The sequence below is a fragment of the Lepidothrix coronata genome, unplaced genomic scaffold (genome assembly GCF_001604755.1).
Source record: "Lepidothrix coronata isolate B3197 unplaced genomic scaffold, Lepidothrix_coronata-1.0 Scaffold104, whole genome shotgun sequence".
In the NCBI taxonomy this organism is placed as follows: Eukaryota; Metazoa; Chordata; class Aves; order Passeriformes; family Pipridae; genus Lepidothrix; species Lepidothrix coronata.
Genome location: NW_016690284.1, coordinates 553504 through 576029, shown reverse-complemented (window position 1 = coordinate 576029; position 22526 = coordinate 553504). Strand labels below are relative to the sequence as shown.

General features: G+C 41.3%; 1 protein-coding gene across 4 annotated transcripts in view; it reads right to left on the bottom strand.

The window, feature by feature from the left end:
• LOC108501595 (coiled-coil domain-containing protein 171-like) overlaps positions 1-8458 on the bottom strand; it is a 46570-nt gene extending 38112 nt beyond the window's left edge. For 2 of the 4 annotated variants that reach the window (XM_017823654.1, XM_017823652.1), the window contains exons 1-4: positions 8326-8458; positions 7179-7249; positions 3365-3482; positions 1679-1853 (exon numbers count right to left, since the gene is read on the bottom strand). In XM_017823654.1, coding sequence (XP_017679143.1) covers positions 1679-1853; positions 3365-3448 — 259 coding nt within the window. In that variant the 5' untranslated portion in view covers positions 3449-3482; positions 7179-7249; positions 8326-8458. Of the gene's footprint in view, positions 1-1678; positions 1880-3364; positions 3499-7178; positions 7250-8325 lie in introns of those variants that run through there. The other 2 variants (XM_017823653.1, XM_017823655.1) reach the window with 2 other exon arrangements.
• Between the last annotated feature and the right edge of the window lie 14068 nt (positions 8459-22526).

Here is a 22526-nt window from a genome sequence, read left to right as displayed (position 1 = left end):
ATAAGTTATAAACCAAAAAAGAACCGAGAATCAACAAATGATAACTTGGCTTCCTTGGCACTTGTCATAATAAAAAAAAAGGTTTGAGAAATTTTAACCACTGTAATCTCTACTATCACTTAGCAGACTTATAAATACTGACTCCAGTATTGAGAGAAACACATGCATTCAAGAAACACTGCCTCGCCTCTGCAAAACCTCTCCTACCCCCTTTTTTTTCTCCAGTCCCTTCACCACACCTTATAGCAACCCAGCACACTGGGGTCACTGTGATGTAGTTCCTCCATCAGCATCAGACCCTTTTGAGTCCTGCCTCTTGGTGCCTGTATGGGCAGTCATTGCTCAGGCATCTGCTCTGCCTGTCTCTCCTGTTGTTTCTTTTCTTGTCTTCCCGTTGGCATTTGCCACCCTTTGTACAGGCTCTGTGCACGCTCTGGTGGGCAGTTTGGCGCACAGTGGTGAGTGAGTTTTGATATTGTGGAGCTGACCAGGACCAGTCCCACGCAGACCCAGACCTTCATCCTTCTGCAGAGGTTGCCCTGCAGACCCACACCCACCACAGACACTCGCCATCTGTGCCTGATGCAGCAGCAAATTAGTTCTCCAAATCACAAAGTGAATCACAAAATCAAATTTAAAGTATTTTAAAATACACACTTACTACTGCCTTCTAAATTGGCAAACAAGCTAGTGAGCATGCATAGAAGTAAACTTGACTTTCCCAAGTATGAGAAAATTGTTGTTCACATCTTCAGCTTGCAACCACAGGGAAATTTCCAAATGGACAGAAAAATGGTTTCTTCCAGTTTGTAATCCATAAGATTTTTTAGAAGATTTTTTTTTGTGTGTTGTCCAAAAGAGTGAAAGTTCGGCTTTCTAACTGTCTCAATATCTGGCACTATAAGTACTTGCAAGTTTCAGAGACTCTTTCCATCCTTGGAAGGTTAAAATCTCAAAGAGGAGTGCTTCAAACTCTTCAGACATTATATTTACTTAGGTAACTAAAAATGCACCTCACTGCCTTGAAAGAATGAGAAATGTCTCTGTTTAAGAAAGATTAAGAAAATCTCAGTTTCTGAATGCAAAACTAGTAGGGAAAAAATGTTTACGTAAAAACCTTCCTTTCCATATACAACTGTCACAACAGTAAATAACAAAGATGATGAGTGGAAACCAGACATGAGAACAAAAAGCTAGAAGCATTGGAAAATATGAAAGAAAAAAGCATCATGATGAGAACTCCTGGAAAAAAAAAGTTATTGGAAATAGTTTGAAAAAAAAAGAACAGGACTGGAGTAGTAGTAGTAGTAGTAGTAGTAGTAGTAGTAGTAGTAGTAGTAGTAGTAGTAGTGGTAGTACTTTTCCCCCTGAAACGGAAAACGAAAAATTGCTGGACATAGGATGTGGAGATGGACACTGTGATTATAAGTTTGTAAACAGACAGCACTGAAGGAAGAAATAACAGAAGGTAAAGGACAAGAGAGAAAAAGAGCTGACAGATTTAGCAGATCATGTTGCTGTCACACGAGATAGCAAGAGTTTTGTAAACTCTTGTGAGTTTACAAATGCAGATGGAAAAGACATAGGAGATCCAAGAAAAACAGCAGGAACTAGAAAATTTGTTTTACCAGCTTGAGGCTGACAGCCTCTGGTTCATCTTTGCTTTTTTAGAACTTACCTTGCAGTTCCACAAGTTCACTTTTTGCAACACACAGCTCCTCTTCTGCGGCATACATTTGCATCTGAGCCTCTTTTCTGGCCACTGACAATTCATACTCCAGACCTCGACGAATAGCCTCCCCTCTCTCAAGTTCCAAACGTAATTTAATTATCTCTTTTTCATACTGGGACTTCTAGAAAATAAATTTGTTCCAGAAAACTGGCAACAAAGTGCAACATGTTACAGAAATACACCTACAGAGTATTTTTTAAAGATATTTTGGATAGTATTCACAGCTGCCACCTTATTCCATTTGAATTTGAAATACAGTCTTGCAACTGCACATTTATATACATTTTAAATATTTTCGGAGGGGGTTATGCAAACTAATCAAATTCTTAGATTAATTTCATTTACCTTTAACACACCCCTCTGTTTTTCCAAAAATACATGATCTTAAGAAAATAAAAGTTATAATACTGTCATCTTCTGGGATTTTGGAGGGGAAAATGCAGCAACAGAAACATTATATTCCACAGGCAGTTTTCTGGTAACTTTATTTAACACTTAAAAAATAGTCATGTTGGGATACTGGGGTATCAGACACCTAGTAACTCACTATGGACAAACATAAACTGCAGTCCTATAATGTTCTGTTGTCAAACAGGATGATATTAAACAAAGGAAGGATGGAAAATGCTTCAAAAAAGGACTAAGAAAGATAGTCTAGTCACTGTAGCCAAAAACTGGATCCAGAAAAGTGAAATTCAAACTATTTCAACACAAGAACGTGGAAAGTGAAACACATTTCTTCAGAACATCTACAAAGGAGCAACATACTTGTTAACAGGAACTTCATTCATGGGAAATAATTTACTCCTATTAGAAAGGTTTTCCCTTCTGCTGTCAGAGCAAACTAGTATTGAAATGAAGTAGCAGTAAGAAAATGCTTTATTAATATTTTCTTTGGTTTGAATATCAGCTTTCACACTAGCAAATAGAAGAAAAGGTGAGCACTGAGTAGAGCACTAGTTGCAATCAGCTTCAGGTTTGTTGCTACTTGGCACACTTTGCACACCTGCTAATGTCAAACTGGCAGCTGATATCCTGTTTTAAACTGTGCTGCTGAAGTAATGTTACTACTATAGGTAACCATTCTGTTCTCAGCAGTTTGTTAGGGGGCAGATAATGTGGGTGCTCATTCATCCATTTTTTGTTAAATCCAGCCAATAAACCCAGTTTAATGTTCCATATCCATTTATTATTGGGGTGTGTATCCAAATTAAGAAATTCCTGCTTCTCCTACAATGACTTGCTCTTTCCTGTTTCCATTGTCCTGTCAACTGTGGGGTGATTCTGTAATTGTGTCCCTGGAATTATCTGGATTAAAACACTCCAACAAACAATCCAAACACCTCTTATTTACATCAAGAATTCGAAAGCTGAGGTTGCACAGGATTCTTCTGCATCATTTTGCTGTTGAGAAGTGCTCAAGTTACTTACACACACCTTTAACTATTAATAGTGACAGTACAGGTGCTAACAATTCCTGTGAACAGGTACAAGAAGTCTGTACAGTGGTATTTCCTAGTTATTTTCCAACAAGTGGCTGTGCTTTTGATTCAACCCTTGAGAGTATTATTTTAATGAAATCAATTACATTTATTCCAAGGATAAAATAAAGCAAATAAAGAAAGTCCTTACTTCTTGCTTGCGTTGAGTAAGTAATTCAGCATTTTCTTTTTCAGCCTGATGGAGTTTCCTTTTCAAATCATCCACAGTGTCCATGTCTGATGGATTTCTATTCTATGCCTCATGTAAGCTGAAAAATATTAATGCTTTTGAAAAGAAAAGTGAGTAATCCCTTGAAGTTTTAATGCCCCTTTACTTCAGTTACTCAGTTGTGGGCCCAAAGTTCTAAACATTCACTTAAGTAAAATTATGCCATGCAGTTGTCATCATACTATTGCTTTTTGAAAAAAAGGGTCACACAGAATTGCATATTGTGCAAGATATGAGAGATGTAGCAGGAGGAACTTAAAACAGATATGCACTTTGGATAAACAAAGTTGGTTTAAGCATAACATGTTCTTTATTACTTTTCACTATTTTTATTATTGATTTGATGAACTTCCAGGATGCTTGAAAAACATCATTCCATGTAAATTAAAATGACTAGCAAGTTTTTGTTTGTCCCTGCAGTAAGGTACATTTTTTAACGTGGATTGTCATCTCAAAACTGTACCTGTCATGAAATAAATGCACAAATGTGGAACAAATCTCACATTTACACACTTTGTCTTAGAAGATACAAATATATACATTTTAACTACAGACAAGCAACTGATCACAAATACAATAAAAATTAGAGGTCTAGTCCTATAAACTACCTAGTATCCTGATTTCCACTACTATTTCAGTTAAAAGAAAATCTACTCTGCAGCTAGGAGAATCAGCCCTTGATCACTAAAAGCAATAACAAAAGAATCAAACAAGCTTCTATATCTAAAGTGAAAAATTATTATGTATTATAAAAATACATATTTATATAACTAGTTTAATTATAACTTCAAACTGGACAACCTAAAGTTATTTCAGGAGTCAAAAATCAGTGTTCACATTGTCTGATATATGCCAGTTTTCACATTATTTTAGGTACATAAGACTGCAATAATTAGCTGCTCCACACAAAGGTGCAAGAGTTCAGGGGCAGTAAATGTGAAATATAAAAAAAGAAACATGTTTAAATTTAATTAAAAATACAGAACTGTAAATACTAAAATATCTTTGTCTACATGAAGTCTTAAATATTAATTTAAAAAATGACAGTATGCTGGTAGTGAATTAATTGTTTCTTTCTAAATAAAAAAATATCACTTTGCCCCCAGATTTTCGTACAGGCAGCATTAACATTTTTCATGACTGAGAACTTTTTCTGATGATATATATTTTCTCACATAGGTTGAGTAGCCAAAAGGACACAAATGCTGTCAATGAGGGGAAGAGTAATTTAGACTAAATCTTGCTTTTAAAGACATTGTTACTGATAAAGGATGAAATTTCATTTTTTTAGCTGCAGCCTATAAATAGTTTATAATTGAATAAATAAGAAATTTAAAAAGAGGACTAACGTCATCTATGAGACTAGAATAACTGTATGTCATCAGTAATTATCCCACAGCGTGCCATGTACTTAAAGTATTTTATATATTTAATAAATGTAGGAGATAAGGAGTGTTAAAAACTGCATGTACTGCATGAAAAACATAAGCACATTATTAGCTTTCAGTATTTACTGCAACAGCCATACCCAGAACAACTGACATGACTGAAAGGGTAAAAGATCAGCAACAAGGCACATAAAATCAAAATATTTAATGTTACTCTTAGCTACTGCAATAAGAAGATATGGAAATAAGAAGAACCTGAAGAGCCAGAGTATCTGTAAACTGGATAAAAGCTTGTTCATGGACATTATATTATAGGTTTGAAAGACTTTTGTTTTTCCCTGGCTGGGGAAAAGAGTGATGAAAGAAAGGCAAGTCATCTTATTCAGAGATGACGCAAGAAGTGTCAGAATCAGGTCAAGGCAGCTAAAAGCTAGGCAGCAAAAGCTTAGCAAAGCACTGGTTAGGGAGGAAAAACAGAACCCAAAATGAAAACTGGGTAAGATCTGGGAAAGGGTAACTATTTAATTCGTTTGTGGGCAGCAGGGAGGTTATTTGACTTCTTTAAACCTGATTATATTTAATATTTCTTGCATGGAGAGCACACGGAATGAAAGCAAGGAAAAAACCGTTTTGTAAAGTAAATAAAAAAACCACCTTTAAATCTTTAAGTAAGCTACATTAGTTTGTATGACAATCAGCTTAAAGAAAGCTGTTCCTTTACACTCTCTGATTACCTATTTGGAAAAAAAAAAAGCACAATCAAAATACCTACATACTAAAACTTACTCAGTGGCAAATTTAACTGGACCAGCAGGGAGGGGGGGAAGCCAAAATAAAGCATTAAATTAGGAAAAAAAAAAAGCAAACAAACAAACAAACAAACAAAAAAACCACAAACAAAAAACCCCACAGAAGTTACATGACATCACAAATAATAGCAAATTAAGGAAGCTATAGAAATGCAAAATATGTATTAAAGCATTACAGCGAAAAGCATAACAGAGTAAGTACCAGGAAAAAAAGTCATTAAACACCTTTTTGAAATAACATTTCATGCACAGCTTCTTAACTCACAATGCCATTAGTGGAAACTTTAAAATATAGAGCAGAAAACTCTTCTTTTGTTCTTAGTACAGAAGCAAAACAGCTACTTAAAACAACAACAACAACAACAAAACAAACAAAACCAAAACCAAACCAAAAACCAAAACCAAAACAAAATAAACAAAGAAAAACAAAACAAACAAACAAACAACAACAAAAAAACCCCAAGCAAAACAAAACAAAAAAAAAAAAACACAGGAAAGATGGTGTAATATTACTATGTTATTCACTTCATTGGTTTGTTTGTCTTTTTAAACATTTTCAAATAAAACAGAAAATAGCCTCAAGAATTCTTATTTCTGTGATATTTCCTTTAATCATCACAGCATTGCCAGAACGTAAATGAAAGCTTCATACTACCTATTGTAGGAGATTCTTCTTTCCTTATTCATATTGCAAGTGGAAATGCTACAAGCACAAAGCTCTCAGAAGCTTAAACCAGAGACAAAACCACAGAAAACCTTGGGAAGTTTCAAAGCATGATTTGCGGTCTAACAGGAATTCAGGGAAGGCTTTCTCCTTCCATTTTTATATATTCCTAGATCATCAATCATTTGTTTTGAACCCAAAGATGTATTTTACGAACTACAACCTTTACCTAAGTCACCAATTTTAGTAGACTTTAAGATTATTCAGGAAAGCATATGAGCAGGTGAAATAGCTTTTGAGTTCTATACCTCAAAAAGACTATTTGTATCTCAAAAACTAAATTCAGCTTCACTTCACAGGTTAGCTAGTTACAGTCAACATAGGCCATTGCAGAAAAAGAGCTTTCGCTAACTTTTCTTCCACAACTGACAAAAAATGTAGAGGAATTTTGTAACAGAGAGAAATTTTCTTTATTACCTAGCAGTGTAAGTTTGCTGAAAGAGCAGTCAGTAGTCTGATTTCCTAAGCAATGTTCTTATTCGTGGAATTTCACTGTTCTTATATAACTGGCAGTTTTGTATAGTCAGACTAAATGGAGACAAATAGCTCTCACAGCTAAGATAAACAGAATGAATCAAAGCTTACTTTTATTGTGCCAAAGATCAAGCTCTTATCAGGTTATAAGAACAGAAGCCAGAGGGCTAGTCTGCACACCTGCAAGTAACTCTTTTTATCTAGTGACTATACTGCATGTATCACACCATACTTGGTTCTTATTTGATCTGAACTATATAATTTCAGGGATTTGGAAAATAAATAAAACATAAAAAGAGGAACCCTATAGCTAGACTTAAAAATATGGAAGTAGAGCTCACCAGTTAGCATCTGCGGAAGGTAAGTTGGATGAACTCGTGATGTCCAATAAGCAGTTTTTGAAGTCTATAAACTGAGGAAAAATGAAGATCATCATTAGCCATATATATTTTTACTTGAGAAGAATCAAAGATTACCCCTTTCTATATCATAAAAATACTAAAATCTCTAGCAGAGACATACTTCAGTTTATTTGGCAGCTACTAAAATAACAATAATGACTAGCAGGGGAAAAAAAAAGGTATAAGTGAAAGACTTCATCAAAATCTTCTTTTTCATCTCCAGAATACAATTCACTTACTCTACCCAGCAAGTAACAGCTGCAGTGAAAAAAAACCAAATTAGTCTCCTAACATAATCAAAATATTCTCTGTCACATTCACATCATTCTGAAGTTTTAAAACTTCTTTAAATTACTCTGAAGTCACACAGAGGGAAAACAAAATAAAACAAAACAAATAGACAAAAGAAAAAACCAAAACCACACAAAAACAAACAAAGAAACCATACACCTAAATCAGAAGAGTGCTACCTGTGAAAGCTAATGATTTTGAACATGCAATATTTATCTGTTAAAATATGTATCAATAGTTTATTAGCATGCAAACAGATACTTTCCAAAAGCATGCTTTTTCACTTAGGAAAAAATATCCTAGTGCCATAAGAGTGACTTGTAGGAGTCCCATAATTAAAGAAAACAGTAGAATAAATGTTTGGTTGAGGATTTAAGATGTTTGGTTGAGGATTTAAGATGTTTGGTGTGTGTTACCCAAAAAAGTTGTGTCATATTCTCCTGCCAAACTTCTGATTACATTTAACTAACTAGCAAGGCCATTGAATTTAGACTGGATATGAGGAAGAAATTCTTCCTTGTAAAGGTGGTGAAGCACTGGAACAGGCTATCCAGAACAGCTGTGGCTGCCCCATTACTGTCCAAGGCCGGTTTGGACGGGGCTTGGAGCAACCTGGGATAGTGGAAGGTGTCCCTGTCCGTGGCAGGGCGGTTGGAAAGAGGTGATCGTTGAAGGTCTCACCCAAACCGTTCTATGATAGAAGCCGCTTAAAGATAAACCTAGCAGCGATCTTAGGACGCACTGACTTAAAACATGCAAAGCCTGGCGTAACTAACACACCTGCAGTGAAACTCACCAGATGCTCCGCTGCGGCGGCGGGGCGCGATCTGGTCGATGCCCCTCCCCTCGCATTACGAGCCGGAACTCCCGGAAAGCCGCCGCTACCCGGACCTCTGGAATTCTGCCGCTCGCGGGACCGAACGCCGAGCCCGGGACGGGACGGACACGAGCTCAACACGCTGAAATTCCGCGGTTGCCGGGGACGCTCCCGGGCGGAATTTCCGCAGCACGCAGCGGCTGCCACCGGGGACCGCCACCCTTCCAGCGCTCCCTGCGCCATCCCAGCCTCGTTTGAGGGATGCCGAATTACCAACGCGCAGAAGATTAAAATGACCGGTTGACAGGAAAGCCATACGGAGCTATGGATGACCTAAGGGCAGCTCACTCTTCACCCGAGTTATGGAGAGACACCGCTGAAAGATTTAGAACGACTGCGAGACAAAATTCACAGCAAGGTGTTCTCTGGAGTACAGGATTGTATTCAGGAGCTCCTCTCCCTCGATGAGGGAGACAGGTAGCAAAGTTACCACTCTCCTTATTTTTACTTCGCTGCACAAAGGGAGAGGTTCTTGTGAAACATCTCAAACCGAGAGATTTCAAACCCCATGTGTGAGCATATATGATGTCAAACAACAACAGCACAACAGACTGAATAAAATCCATCCTGCAGAATCCTAGAAAAGCACTTTCTCCTTCTCCCAGCACGGCTGCACATTCTACGGTTGATTTTTAAAGCTTCTTTTAAAGTCTCTCTGTCGGCACACTTAGCATGCAGATGATTTCAGTCTTTGTTGGCATCAGCCACGGTATTCTGAGCCTCTCAAGGTCTTGTCTTACACCACACATCTATCAGGTTGTCAGGGATACATCTTTCTGAGTACTGGTCGAAGTTTTAGTTGCAAGAGACAAAAAGGTCCATACCCTCTGAGACAAATCTCAAAACTTTACTTCTCGTTTGTGACCTTATCTGTTAAATCTGGGGTTTAGCTATGATTTTGCTACTTCTGCATCATGCAGGTATTTTAAATGTACCAAATGAAACAGTGTTTTGGGTTTGGGGGTTTTGTGTGTGTGGTTTTTGTGTTGTTGGGTTTGTTTTGGGTTTTTTTTAGTAATTGTTTCCAGGAGAAGATTTTAATGCACAAGTTTGTGATTTTAAATCAAATAAGATAAAAAGTAGACAGTAAGACAATAAAACAAAATAAGTCCATGGACATATCATAGAAGAGTGAAATTTAAGGTGAAGTTTAAGTTTGGATATCTGAAATACAGATGGAGTAATAGAATGCAGGCTTTATCACAGTTGTTTTCTCTTTCATTTTGTGAAGAGAAGCTCTCACGTCCGATCCACAACCAGATGTTCTTTATGTGTCTTCCTTTACATATTCACTTAAGGCTTGGCTTTTATCTGCTTCTTCACTGGAGTGCAATTCTATTTTGTTATTTAACTGTTGCCTTTTACTGTTTAACTTATTTAGCTCTTGCTCCTGTTCATTCAAAAGCAATTGCATCTGATGCTCCCAATGTAGTGCATTATTTAATACTTCAGGTACACTTTCAAGCATCTCACAGGTGATTAATTTTTTATGAATCACATTTATTTGCTCCTGCAGGTTCTGGGCTTTGTCAACTATTTTTTCCTCTCACTGAAATTTCATTTGAATTCTGCAAGTTGTAGGTGCAGTGAGTGGCACTTCACCCCTGGTGTATGAAGTCTTCATGTAAATTCAATATTAAATTTAATATTGGCTTCTGCAAGGATGTTATGTTTTTTGTATTGGATAGTCTGTCACAAAACCCAGCTTCCAGGACTTGGGCACTTAATTTACGAAGTCTACAAGCCAGGCTCTGTACCAAGGAGTCTTTCTGCAAATAAGTGATGCAGTTGCTGTGGTCTAGCTGAACTGTCTCCATTATTACATTTAGCTTGTCTATAAGTTTTGAAAAGGAGTTCCTGGCTGCACCTACAAGTAAGTGTCCAGAAAGCCAGGACTTTGTATCTGGCTTGTTAACAACATCCTACAGTTCAGTGATAGAACTGATTATTGCAGCATGAACTAGGAAACCAGCTGAGTGCTTGAAAGCAGTCAATTTCTTCTTCTTCAGAACCTGAAAGATTACACGTGTGTTTGGATTCTCCTACGCAAACTGCACAAACTAATTTCAATGCTTCCTTTTAAGCCATTTGTCTTTGAGTAGAGGGAACTAGAAGACTGGGCTAAAGCTTTAAGTCTCTTAGCTGCCAAAATGGCAATCACAGTTCTTTGGAATACATAAATCAGGGCTTTGACTTTTTTTTGCCTCTTGATTGTTTGCCTCATAGGCAGGGAGAGTATGAACTATAGTCCTAATCTTCTGGTTCATTAATTTGTAAATGCTGATCTGAATCTCAAGAAGGTCTCTTTGGGAAGACATTCCACGGAGAAAAATGGAAATTGGGACATAAATAAAACTGACTTGACCATCTCATTTTGAGGAAGCCTTTGACAGAGCTGCTGAAGGGAGCATCTTACCCCTCATTTGGATTTTGGTGATGTATTTATGTGCTGCTTTTCCTAACTTCTTTGTGGGTACCCCTGGTCAAAAAGGACCAGTGAAATCAGAAATTAGAATGAAGATTCTGCTATATATTATGTGCTTTGCGCTTGTCCCTACTTTAAGGTGTCTCAAGGCTAAACAACCCCAGCTCCTTCAGCCTCTCCTAACAGGACTTCCCTCTAGACTCTTAATCTGGAGAAGGGGAGGCTTGGGGGTGACCTTCTTGCTCTCTACAACTCCCTAATAGGAGGTTGTAGACAAGTGGGGGTTGTCCCCTTCTCCTGGCCACTAGTTAGAGGACAAGAGGAAATGGCCTCAAGCTGCACTGGGGGATGTTCACCTTGGATATCAGAAAAATTCTTTCCCTGAAAGGGTGGTTCAGCATTGGAACAGGTTGCTCAGGGAGGTGGTGGAGTCACCATCCCTGGAGATTTTCAAGAAACAATTGGACATGGCACTCTGTGCTCTAGTCTGGTTGACAAGGTGGTAATCAGTCAAAGACTGGACTCAATGATCCTGGAGGTCTTTTTCAACCTTAATGATTCTACGGTTCCAAATCCTAAACTCTGAAAAAATGATTGCATGCCCTAATTTTCCTTTTATCTTTTCTTATAGTGTATCCCCAGCTGCTCTGAAGTGAAGAACAGATGTCAGCGGCTCCACAACAAGCTGTCTCACATTAGGAGATTAATACAGGAATTTGATAAACAGCAGGCAGTATCCTGGCACCAGCTGTCTGCTTTGGTCAGGACACATCTGTGAACTGTGGCTTGTTTATTAAAAACTGAACATTAGTTCCTCTGAGATTATTTATGTTAGTATTACACTTTTGCATTAAAGAAGCTTCAGTAATGCTAACTTCTTTTGTTGGTGGTGCTTATATCATAACTGGAGCTTTTTTCTGGTCCTTTTCTTTCTTCAAGACTTAGGTTTGTCCATTGAAATAATTTTTCAGTAGATGTTGGAAAGCCAGTACCTCTACTATGAAGTTGTTTACATTTAAAAAAAAATACTGCAGCAAATTGAAATACTTCGGAATAAGCGTAAGGCTGTTTTCTGACCTTTCTCATTAATGAAAACTCTTTGCCTTAAGTGGTAGAAGCTGTAGAAATTTGCACAAAACCAAAGAGGATTTGGAGGATTAGAGAGGCAGAAACTCACCTGTGCAACTTCAGCCCCTACTGCACATGTTGTCTTAAGGTATTTGCCTGTGTCCATTTATTGCCATTAAATTATTCACAACACTGCTTCCCACCTAGCTGAAGCCCTGGAGAAATGCTGCGTGGCCTCACAGTGGGTGGAAGTGTGTGCTGGTCCTGTGGGTGTGAGAGGATGTGTGGGTGTGAGCAGGAGTGATGAGGAACGAAACAAAGCTGCTACTCTCAGTAAGTCAAACATTCAGGGTAAAACCACTGATGAGTTTTGCTGTCAGTTTTTCCTATAAAATTGTTACTTCAATTGAGAAAGATGAGAGCATTTCCATTGCATGATTTTTCAGCTTTAATAATATTAGGGAAATTAATACTTTGTAGAAATGAAATATATCTAGTCTTGGGACAAGATCATAAATTAAACATGTAGGTACCTATTTTTACAATGCTAACAAATATTTTTTGAAGGGATTGCAAAAAAGCCATTGCCTACATGAAAGATTTTTTTTCCTGGATGCCAGGAATATAACAAAGAACAGTTCTATTTAACTATAAACTACTGTGATTACTAAATAGCATAAATTTTCATTTCATGCAGTTTTTTGGTTTATTTTAATGTAAAGCATTGTTTACTTTATTCTGTGAAAACACACGTTATTTGGTCAAGACTGAGCCACCTCTGCATGTCTCACCATGTCTGGCTTTTCAAACTGCTGCCAATTGAAAAGGGAAGCATTATGTTTACAAATCTGATTTTGGAGGTTTTTTCCAAAATTTTGGTGATATTGTTAGTACTTTCTGGCATCAAAACAACCTGTTTTGTAAACCAGAAAATGTTTACTTGCAAGAAAACATGCATTCAGGTAATGAGGATCAATGAGAGTTTTGCCTTAAATTTGTGGGCTCAAAGGCATTGCATTCCTGAAGATGGAAGGGCAGGCAAGGTGCATGCCTTCTTGTTGCATGACAGGGACATTGGTGTTACCTCCTTGAAACCAGGTTGCCCTTGGGTCCCCGGGGTTAGTGCAGTGGTTTTCAATTTCAATTTTCAACAGCAAAAGGAAGAGAAGCCTTTTGTATCCCCCTGTGTCAGCCTGACCTGGGTTCTGAATGAAAATGAAACCATGAATCTCACTACAAGCTATACAAAAAAGCTCAAACAAACAAACATGGATGAAAGGGAGACAATAGCCCTTTCCAGTTGTCTGAAAGAAAACATAGGTTAGGAGGACAGGTTTCCAGTCTTTCTGACGTTTGACAGAGAAAAGCTGTGTCCAAATATTTGCTTTTTTTTATTCATAGGTATGCTCTAAGCTGTCAGTTGAAGTAGCTCGCTGGACTGCTTTAGAGTCTTAGATTCACATTGTCAGTGGCCCAAGTAGTACTCAGAACTCTGGAAAATGTTTTGTAAAACACATAGACAGGTGTTGGAGGCACAGTGTAAAACACATAGACAAGTGTTGAGGCATGGTGTTTCAACAGGTTTTAAACAGAAATTGGGTTAAAGTGTCGCAATGGAAACTTTCCCCCTTTGTTAGTTTGTTAATAATGTCATAACCAGTCTTTCTAGAGACACAAATGTTGATTCCTGCATAGACTTATGGTAAGTTGAAGTCTAGTTCTTTCCCTGAGTTTACTACCATTTATTTCTTTACCTGATGGGCGAGAGGTATGACCAGCTTCTTTTGGGTAAGGATATGAAATTGACCGAGGGAGGACACTTGGGAACAATAAAACAGGGCCGTGAATCCCCGTGAATCTTACTTGGAGAGTATTTAATAACTTCCTCAATTGTCTCCATGCAAAATCTGTTAAGCCCCTGTATGTGACACACCCCCATTTTGTGATTGAACCCATTGTTGCCCCTCTGTTCACCATCAGTTGAAGTTCAATAAAATGTTAACTCTTAAATCCTGAGACTGATCTTTTTTTGCCTGGGGACAGGGGTGCTGCCTCGCCTCACCCTGACGTCCTGCTGCTGACTGACAGAGCATGCAAGATGCTGCTGTCAAGTATAGGCAGAAAAATGAGAAAGATGTGCATTACACTGGCTGGTGAACAGGACGGGATTTGTTCAGGCCCATTTGAGCGAACATTGCGACTTCAGTGGGTGCTGGTAATCCACGGCCATTTCTGGGGGAGTTCACCTCCATCACCACACCGATGCTGCAGGTGCCACAGGCAGGTGAGCAGGCTGAATGCCTCACGGGAACTCTTTAATCCTTGATTCTGGCTGATGTAAATCCTCAGGCTGGTATTTAGCATCTCTCTGCTGTATTTTTTCCTCTGGCAAGCCAGCACAGCTAACTGACACCTGCTCAAGACATTCCACTTGGCTGCTCACCTGCTGAAAGTTTTCCCCATGTTACTGAGATTTCCTCTTACTGAAGAAATATTTCCTCTGGCTGCAAGTTCTTCAGGTTTCTCTTTTTTTCCTCTTTTGTTTTCTGCCCATGTGCTTTGTGCCTTTTGTTGTTCTCTACCCTTGATCCTGGTGTCTGTTGTTTTGCATTAAATTGCAGCTCTCACCAGTGCTAATCCGCCCAAGAATCAAATCTCATTACATGCTGCTTGTTTCTTCTTCTGGATCATTAATGAGGAGGTTAAATAAAACAAGTCCTGCCACCAAATAATTTGACAATTGACAATTACCAGTATTGAGACCATCCTTCATTTTATCCCTTTTACCGAGAAGGTAATTTTGATAAAATCAACACTTCAGTCTAAGAATTTATCAAGCAAATAAAGGTTGATTATCACTACTTGATAAAAGCTTCAGATAATCAATGATAAAGTACCACTAGTATGAAAATCTCTTGTTCTTTCTATTTACCAAATCACCTTATCTGTTGGTGTAACAATTACAGCATACAAGTTCAAGAGTAGTCTCAATATTGCCATCAGTTAAATGGAGGGAAAAATAGTATTACTGGGGAACATAGAAAAGCTGGTTTTTAATTTTCATGTTGCCTTGGAACCTTTGAAAAGATTTTCTCTCTAGCACTGCACCTTTTCCTTCAGCTCATTCAGATGATGTTTTGTTTCTAACTAAAGCATGGCCTTGCAATGAGGATGCCTGCCACCTCATCATGAGCCACACGTACCTTTTACACATGAAGTGTCCTCATTCTCTGAGCAGGGTTTTCCAAGTACAAAAAATTACATCCCTACTTGTGATAACATACGTCTTTGGACTAAAACTTCTGTTTTACTGACTAACATGGCAGGTGTGAGGACAGTACTAATGACTTTTTATCTCTGCCCTGTAACCTGTTCTCCCTCTGCAGGTTATATCTTCAGCTGTTATTAGATTATCTACTCAGAACTTCATCTTCTTATATCAAAAACTGGTTCATAAGTAGGAAGCATTAGAAGTTTAGGAAAGCTTTCTATACATGGAGAGAAGTAAAAATGCTGCTATTAATCACAAATACAAACAAGGAGGAACAAAGCAAAGAGCAAATGAACAGCCACTCTTGGGTAACAAAATATGTGAGATTTTGCTTCCATAGCGAGACCCAGTTATTGAGAATTTGAGTCAGGAGTTCTGTTTGTGGCAGCTCACCTTTACTCTGCAGCTCAGCAATCACATGCTCTGACTATCACACTGAGTACATCCTTCAAAAAGAAAACACGCCAGAAAAAAACACCTATTTCCAGAGGCCACTCTGAATTCTGCAGGAAAAACAATGATTTGTTTTCTTCTGAGTCAGTTGGCTGGTGGGAAGAGGAATCCCCACAAAACCAAGGCAGTTATAAATTGGACAGATTAAGGCTGGTCCCAGGAATTTGCATGTTGAAGCATTCAGCAGTTTACTCTCCATCCGTTAGCTCCTGAGGCAAAAACCACAGCACAAAATTAGAGTCAAGAGGAGAATTTAGACAGAGAGGTCAGACATCTTGGGGTTGTTACACTAAGCAGAAAATGCTGGAGAGCATTTAGCCTTAAGTTCTGCTGCTGGGAGCACCAGGTCTAGATGGATCCTGGTCAGAAACTCTGAGACTTGGCCCTGGGAAGTTCCCAGAACAAAGCATGAATCCTCCTCACAAAACACAGGTTAACTAAAATCAATAACCAAATACTCTCCCAGGAGCTGACAAAGCCCTGCTCAGTATTTATGCCCAAAGCCAGGAACTGCTGCTGTCTCTGTTGTGTTCTTAATGCCACCTGATCTAAAATTTGGGATGAGAAGAGCTGCTCCAGCACTGGCTCCCACATACAAACTGATGCCGTTGCATGTGGTGACTGGAACGAGACCAACACAAAGGTGTAGCTCAGTGACCTGCTGCCCAAAGCCACAGCCTGGGGCACAGGTTGGTCCTTTGGAGAAGAACCTCACCTGATGGGAAGTGGTGGAAACCTCCAAATATTGCTGTTTTGCAGGTGAATTTAGCTCGTGGAGGGACCTGCCTGGTCCAGCTCGAGGTATAAAGCGGACCTGTGTTTGTCTGGGATGGGGAAAAACCCTTTGTTCTGTCCTGCAACTGTTAGTCAACAGGCCCCTAGGTTTGCTTGCTATGGGCGTTAAACCTCACTTGCAGCCCTGGGGCTTAAGGGCATTTAACAGTGACTTCAATATCCCTGGTATACGTGGGGAAAGGAGCTCTTTTCTTTTCTAAAACATGCCCTGCCTGCCAGCCTGCTGTCCTCGCTGTCACAGGGGCCAGTGCGGGAGGGGAAGATGTCATTGGGTTCTGTCTCAGCAGCCACCTTTTCAGCTGCAAAAAGGCAGCTTAAACATCAGTGAACACTACTGAAACTCAAGGAGCAATTTTTTTGGATGTAAGCACATAGTGTAACTCCTTTGTTAGAAAGCACTTTATCTCTCTCAGTCTTTATATAGGGCCTCATGTAGGACAAAACTACAGCTGTGAGAAATATGAGTATCTCTTATGCCCACTCATTTACTTTTTTGCCTTCCTTCTCCAGTGCCCAAGCCATTTGATTTTATTTTGGTTTTCACCAGATGCATTTTTAGCCCTTTCCTTAGTTTTGTAGTTCTACTCTGAGCAGCTCTGTGGGGTCAGAGACTGTACTTTGCTTTCTAAAATGCTCCACCTGGTCCTGCACCTCTGCAGGTGAGCTGGCACTGGGGTGATGCTGGAACACCTCCCGCCGAGCACATCCAGGCAGCATCCAGCAGCACCTAGGTGCACGGAAAGCCTGACTCCTACAGTGTTTGAATCAGGTCCCTGAGGGCTGGCTTAGCCAAAGGGCTTCAGCAGGAGCCATCAAGGCGCCAGTGAGTATTCCCTTGCCAGAAAGCAGCCCTGAGAGCAAAGCACCTGGGCACAATAGATGTTACAGGTCTACCATGAAGGATGATAGGGGTCAGGGCAGAACAGTGGCCAGTGAGGCAGCCTGGACCACAAAGCAGGACTTGGAGTGAGAGCTGGAACACCAGCTGATAAGCACAACCCTTCCCAGTCTTGTGCAAGGCATTGTGAGCCCAGCACAGTCACTTGCAGCTACAAGACAGGAGATGGGTTGTTCACCAACTGCCTCCTACTGCATAAACAAACATTTCTTTACATGGAAAGCAAGCTTTGAGGTGGTTCTCGCAACCAGACATAAGGAAATTTTTCACAATATACCTCCAGTGTCAAAACAACCCGAGCCCGAAGGAGGGGTGCGGGGCTACCTCCCAGGCTGCAGATCTGCAGAGCAGCTCCAGCAAGGACAGCCTTCCTGTGTAATGCAGCAGTTTCTGAGCCCGCACACACCGAAACCGGCGCAGGCAGAGCTCGTCCCGGCCGGTCCCCGACAGGCAGAGGAGCGGATGGGCATCGCCGATCCCCCTCATCAAGGGCCTGGCAGGGCCCGCTGACCCCCCGCCCCCCGCCTCGGCTTGCGCTGGCAATTGCAGCGCCGGGAATCGCAGCTCCGGGAAGCATAGGAGGAAGCGGCAGAGGGGCGCGTCTGCTCGCAGCCCCAGCCCGTCAGCGGCGGAACAGTTCAGACAGAGCGATCTCCTCGTCCTCCTCGGCCCTGCCGGCTCAGCGCCTCCCGCTGCCCGCACGGCCGGTCCAGGAGCCACAACCTCTGTTGCCCTCAGGGGGTGTGCAGAACTACCCCCTGTACCTCCAGCAGTTCCGGCCGGCGACAGGAGCAGGGACCTCAAATCCCCCGGCACTCCATTCATGAACTGTTCTTGGATAGCTCTCTTCAGCGACCTGGCACCAGGGTTATACCCCGCAGTCAGGGCATGAACTCCGCCTGCCTGCACTGGCAAACCAGCACCTTTGTCACTTGTGTACCCGGGCCCGAGACACAACATCAGCTCTGCAGGGTCTGCACGCACTGTCAAGACCTCACAGCCAGTGACGCAGGGCAGGGGCTGAGACCTCCTGGCCATCAAGGCCCTTCATATTTCGGAGCCGGAGATACTCCCTCTGAACTCTGTGTCAGAAGTCACAGGAGTCAATAAATCCTTGTCAGCCACTGCTAAGGGAACAGAGCCCCAGTGTCCCAGGCTCATAGAAGCCGTGCTGCCAAGCACTCCCCAGGCTTCTGCTAAGAACTGTCTAAGAACTGTTGCAACTCCTCCAGGATGTAAGTCTGTGTGACCTGCACCCCCCTGTGCAGCAGATTCTGCTGATCCCCCACATACAGTTGGGGCTGGGCTGCCACCCACCCAGCAACTCCTGGGCCAGGCTCAAATGCAGTGAAGAGTCCATGGTCCACATCCATGGACTCTCCTCCCAGCTTCTGGAACCTCGGAGGAACCCTTGACAAGGGCAGGAACCCGGGAAGATGAGACCATACCTGTACCCTGTGCCAGCTGCTGTGCATGAGCCATATGGGACACTGAGCATTCCACAATCCATTGCAGCTCCTGGCAGTGCTCTTCTTGAGCAGCCAACACTGCCTGCTCCAAGCTCTGTGTGTGTTTCAGCCCTTCCAGGGCTGCCACCGGGTCCTGCAAAGCCGAGAGTGTGTCTCAAGACTTACACACCAACACCCAGGGCAGGGTGCACAGAACTGCTTTGATGGTCTGCAGGACAGTCTCTGTCACAGACCGTATTTCAAGGCAGGCTTCCAGGGGGGTCACTGTGACCAGGAAAGCAACTACAGGAGATCAGTGTTCACTGTCAGGGCATCTGATGACATGGGGAGACACCATCCTGATCACCCCACTCCCCGACCTTCTCCATCGCCACCGTTGTTCTGGGTTGTTCTGGGATAGGGGGATGTAACTACACCAAACTGTAAAGGTCCAATGCACGTAAGTACTCCCAAAATACCTGGCAGTGGAAGGATTTAGGAGAATTTATTTCCAAAGCCAAGAATACTTCATATCTCAGTGCAAATCTGCAACAGGCCAAGGAAAAGATATACACCCTGTTCTTCTCAGGGTTTTTATCGCCCCAGCCCCTGGGCCTTGAAAGATGTCTGCAGGAACTTCTCTTTTCTCATTCCAGGGACAGTTTTTCTGGAATGCAGGAGGAGAGAACCTCTAAGACTGTGTCTGACAAAGATGCCTCTTTTAAGGCAGGAAAGCTTTCTTAGGCACAAACCCCTCATTTCCTCATAGTAAAATCTTCCCAAAGGGTCTTCTACACTTACAGACAAAGCCTCAGAAGTGCACCATCCCACACAGGCAGGTGGAACACAAAGAATTGCCCTTGGAAGGTGGCGGTGAAAGCCACAGGCTTCCACACACCCCGTGGTTCTTGCAGTAATGACTTGAGGGAACTAGACAGGGGACAGACATCACCTCCCTCTCTACACTTCCCTCTCTGACCATCTAATGGCCACCACTACTTGCCTAGAAAGGTTTGACAAGCACTGGAACAGGTTATCCTGGGCGGTGTTGGAGTCACCACCCCTGGAATATTTAAATGGTGCAGTAGACGTTTTGACAGGGTGTTTAGGGACATGGTTTAATGGTGGGCTTGGCAGTGGCTGGGTGGGACTTAATGATCTTAAGGGTCCTTTCCAACCTCAATCGCCCTATGATCCTATTCTGTTCTAGGATTATTTTCCCTCGTGTGTGCACATTATGGGCCCAACAGTGGCTTTGGTAGGAAGCATTGGTAACGTAGCTTCTCTGAGTTTTCTCCAGCAAGACCACCCTTTCCTCACACAAGAAAACTTTTCTGGAATTTTAACCTAAATTCATCATTTATTGTAATGTCTTGGTACTCATCCATAAGTTCAAAAAATAAGAGAGAACACCTAGACATTTTTTAAATATAGGTTTTTATGTAGATCTGAGAGGGCTTTAATCTGTTTTCCCATGTATTTCTCCTCTCATGTATTCATGCTCTTAGTTCATTCCAGTCTCTCCTCTGTTTCATCCTACTTGAAATGAAAGATGAAGAGGAAGAACACTGTACAAGAGCCATTTAAAATAATTAATCCACGTATTTAGTCTTCTAAAAAGACTTCTACAAAAACACTGCCTTTAAAATAAATGTGTAACCAAAATGGTAATTTTGAATTTTGAAATGTTTTCATCAACCCAGTACAGCTGTGTTATGACCTGCCCCAGAAAAAGGGGAGGGGGGTAACCCAGGTTCTTATCAATAATTCCCTTGAATAATCAGTGTCTGAAAACATATATAGGTAGGGTTTATTTTAACAATTTCGTTTTAACAGGTATGTTAGCATTTTGGGTGTTGTCATCTATATTATCTATCATAGGGATAATCCCTGGGGGAAAAATGCATAAGGGAGAGAAAGGAAAGACAGGATAAGGGTAAGAGAGAGTAAGGGAAAGAAAAGCTGAAAGTGGAAAGATGTATATAGTCACCACCCACGGGTCCAACGATGACACTTGATAGTTGCAACTTCCATGTCTGTCAGTTGAAGTGGTGGCCTCGATCCGTTGGGGGTGAAGGAGGGCAGCCCCCACACTCAAAGAAGCTATGAGTTATTATATCCATGGTCAGTGTCACGGGGCCGTGCCTCAAGCCTCCAACATCTCCTGGGTCTGTGCTGAGTTTCCGTGAGATGTCTGGCCAAAGGGTTTTTCCTACCTTTCAAGATTGGCAGAGCAGGGGGATGGGCTTTGATGGGCAATCAGAGGTATAATGAAAAAGTCCTGCAGAAGCCTGCAAAAGTCCCTTGGCAATCCTAGAATGCATAAATCATTAACTGTTTCAGTCTCTGACAAGCTCTTCTTAAAATAAGTCATGAGTTTATGAATTTATTGGTTGTCCTGTAGGGATTTATTGAAAAGCTTGTTAGTGAGGACAATAAAGTCCTTACTGAAAGTAAAATAGTACTAGAGGTGAAACCCAAATATGCAGAATTTTAAAATGTCAGGTTTTATATCTGTGCAGATAAAGTTGATAAAATATTCCCATTTCTTGATCACCTCTGCTCTCAGGGTTATGAAAAAGCAGGCTATGAACTGCAATAGTGCCTCTTTCTATTGCCATCAGTAAAACTCTTCAGGTACAATTTGTCTTTTCCAAATAGTGATATTATTGCGCTTTTTTCTGTTTTTTTCCACCTCTCCTACATTCCCACCTCTGCATTTTCCAGGCTTTTGTTTGAATTATTCTCAGCCTGAGAGCAAACAGAATTAGCCATGAGTGGTTGTTCACCAAATGCTTCCTGCTGGCCTGGGAGCTGCAGCCAGCAATGCCTGGTGTCACTAGGCCTCTGTTAAACCACCAATTCTAGCAGTGGAATCACTTGTAAGAAACACAACTTTGCCACTAAAGAGGAAATGGCCACAAGTTTTCACAAGTTTATATACTACACTGGGGGGCCTCTGGTGGTCTAGTGGTTAGGGTGCAGGACTCTCACCGCTGCGACCCAGGTTCGATTCCCAGCCCCCGGGGCAGATGGAGCTCGTCAGCCTTGTAAGGCCATCCATCTAAGAGAAGGTCACTCTAAACAAACCTACGTTCTGAGACCCTCACTGCCACTGTCCGAGTTTCACTCGGCCCCGGCAGATGAACCTCAGGATTAAAGGGTGGGCTCAGTTCAGCGCACGCTGGGTCTCACCTAAAAAATCCACTGCGCAGGCTCGAAGGGTTAATGACCTTTCCCAAATCTTCGCTCGCGAAGACTGGCCATTATATTATACTACACTGGAGACACTTTCTAGTGAGTACTAAGGAAAGTCTGGAGCTTGGCAGCTGGGGGATGTGGCTCTGGGGGTTGTGACATCAGAGAGGATGGGTCATATCTTGAGGCAGTCCCAGCTCCAGGCCAGTCAGATTCTGGCAACCAGTGAGTGCATATGCAGGGGGAATGCTGGGCTGGATGGGACCGGGACAGGTGCCTTAAAATTTATGCCATTTCATTCATTCTTTAGAGATGGTCACTTAACAGTGAAGGCTGTCTTAAATTTTTTATCCAAATGATACCTTTCACCCAACTAGCATAACGTCTTACGTGATATACTGCAGAATGCGGTATAAAATACTAGTCATGAAGTCAAGTCAGATTTTTACGGGAGAAAACCATTAATAGAGAAACAGTTGCAAGGAAGTGAAATGTCTACAGCAATTCAAAGATGAGCTAGTACATCTTGCCTTCTCTATTGATTTTGCTTTCTGCTTAGCAACA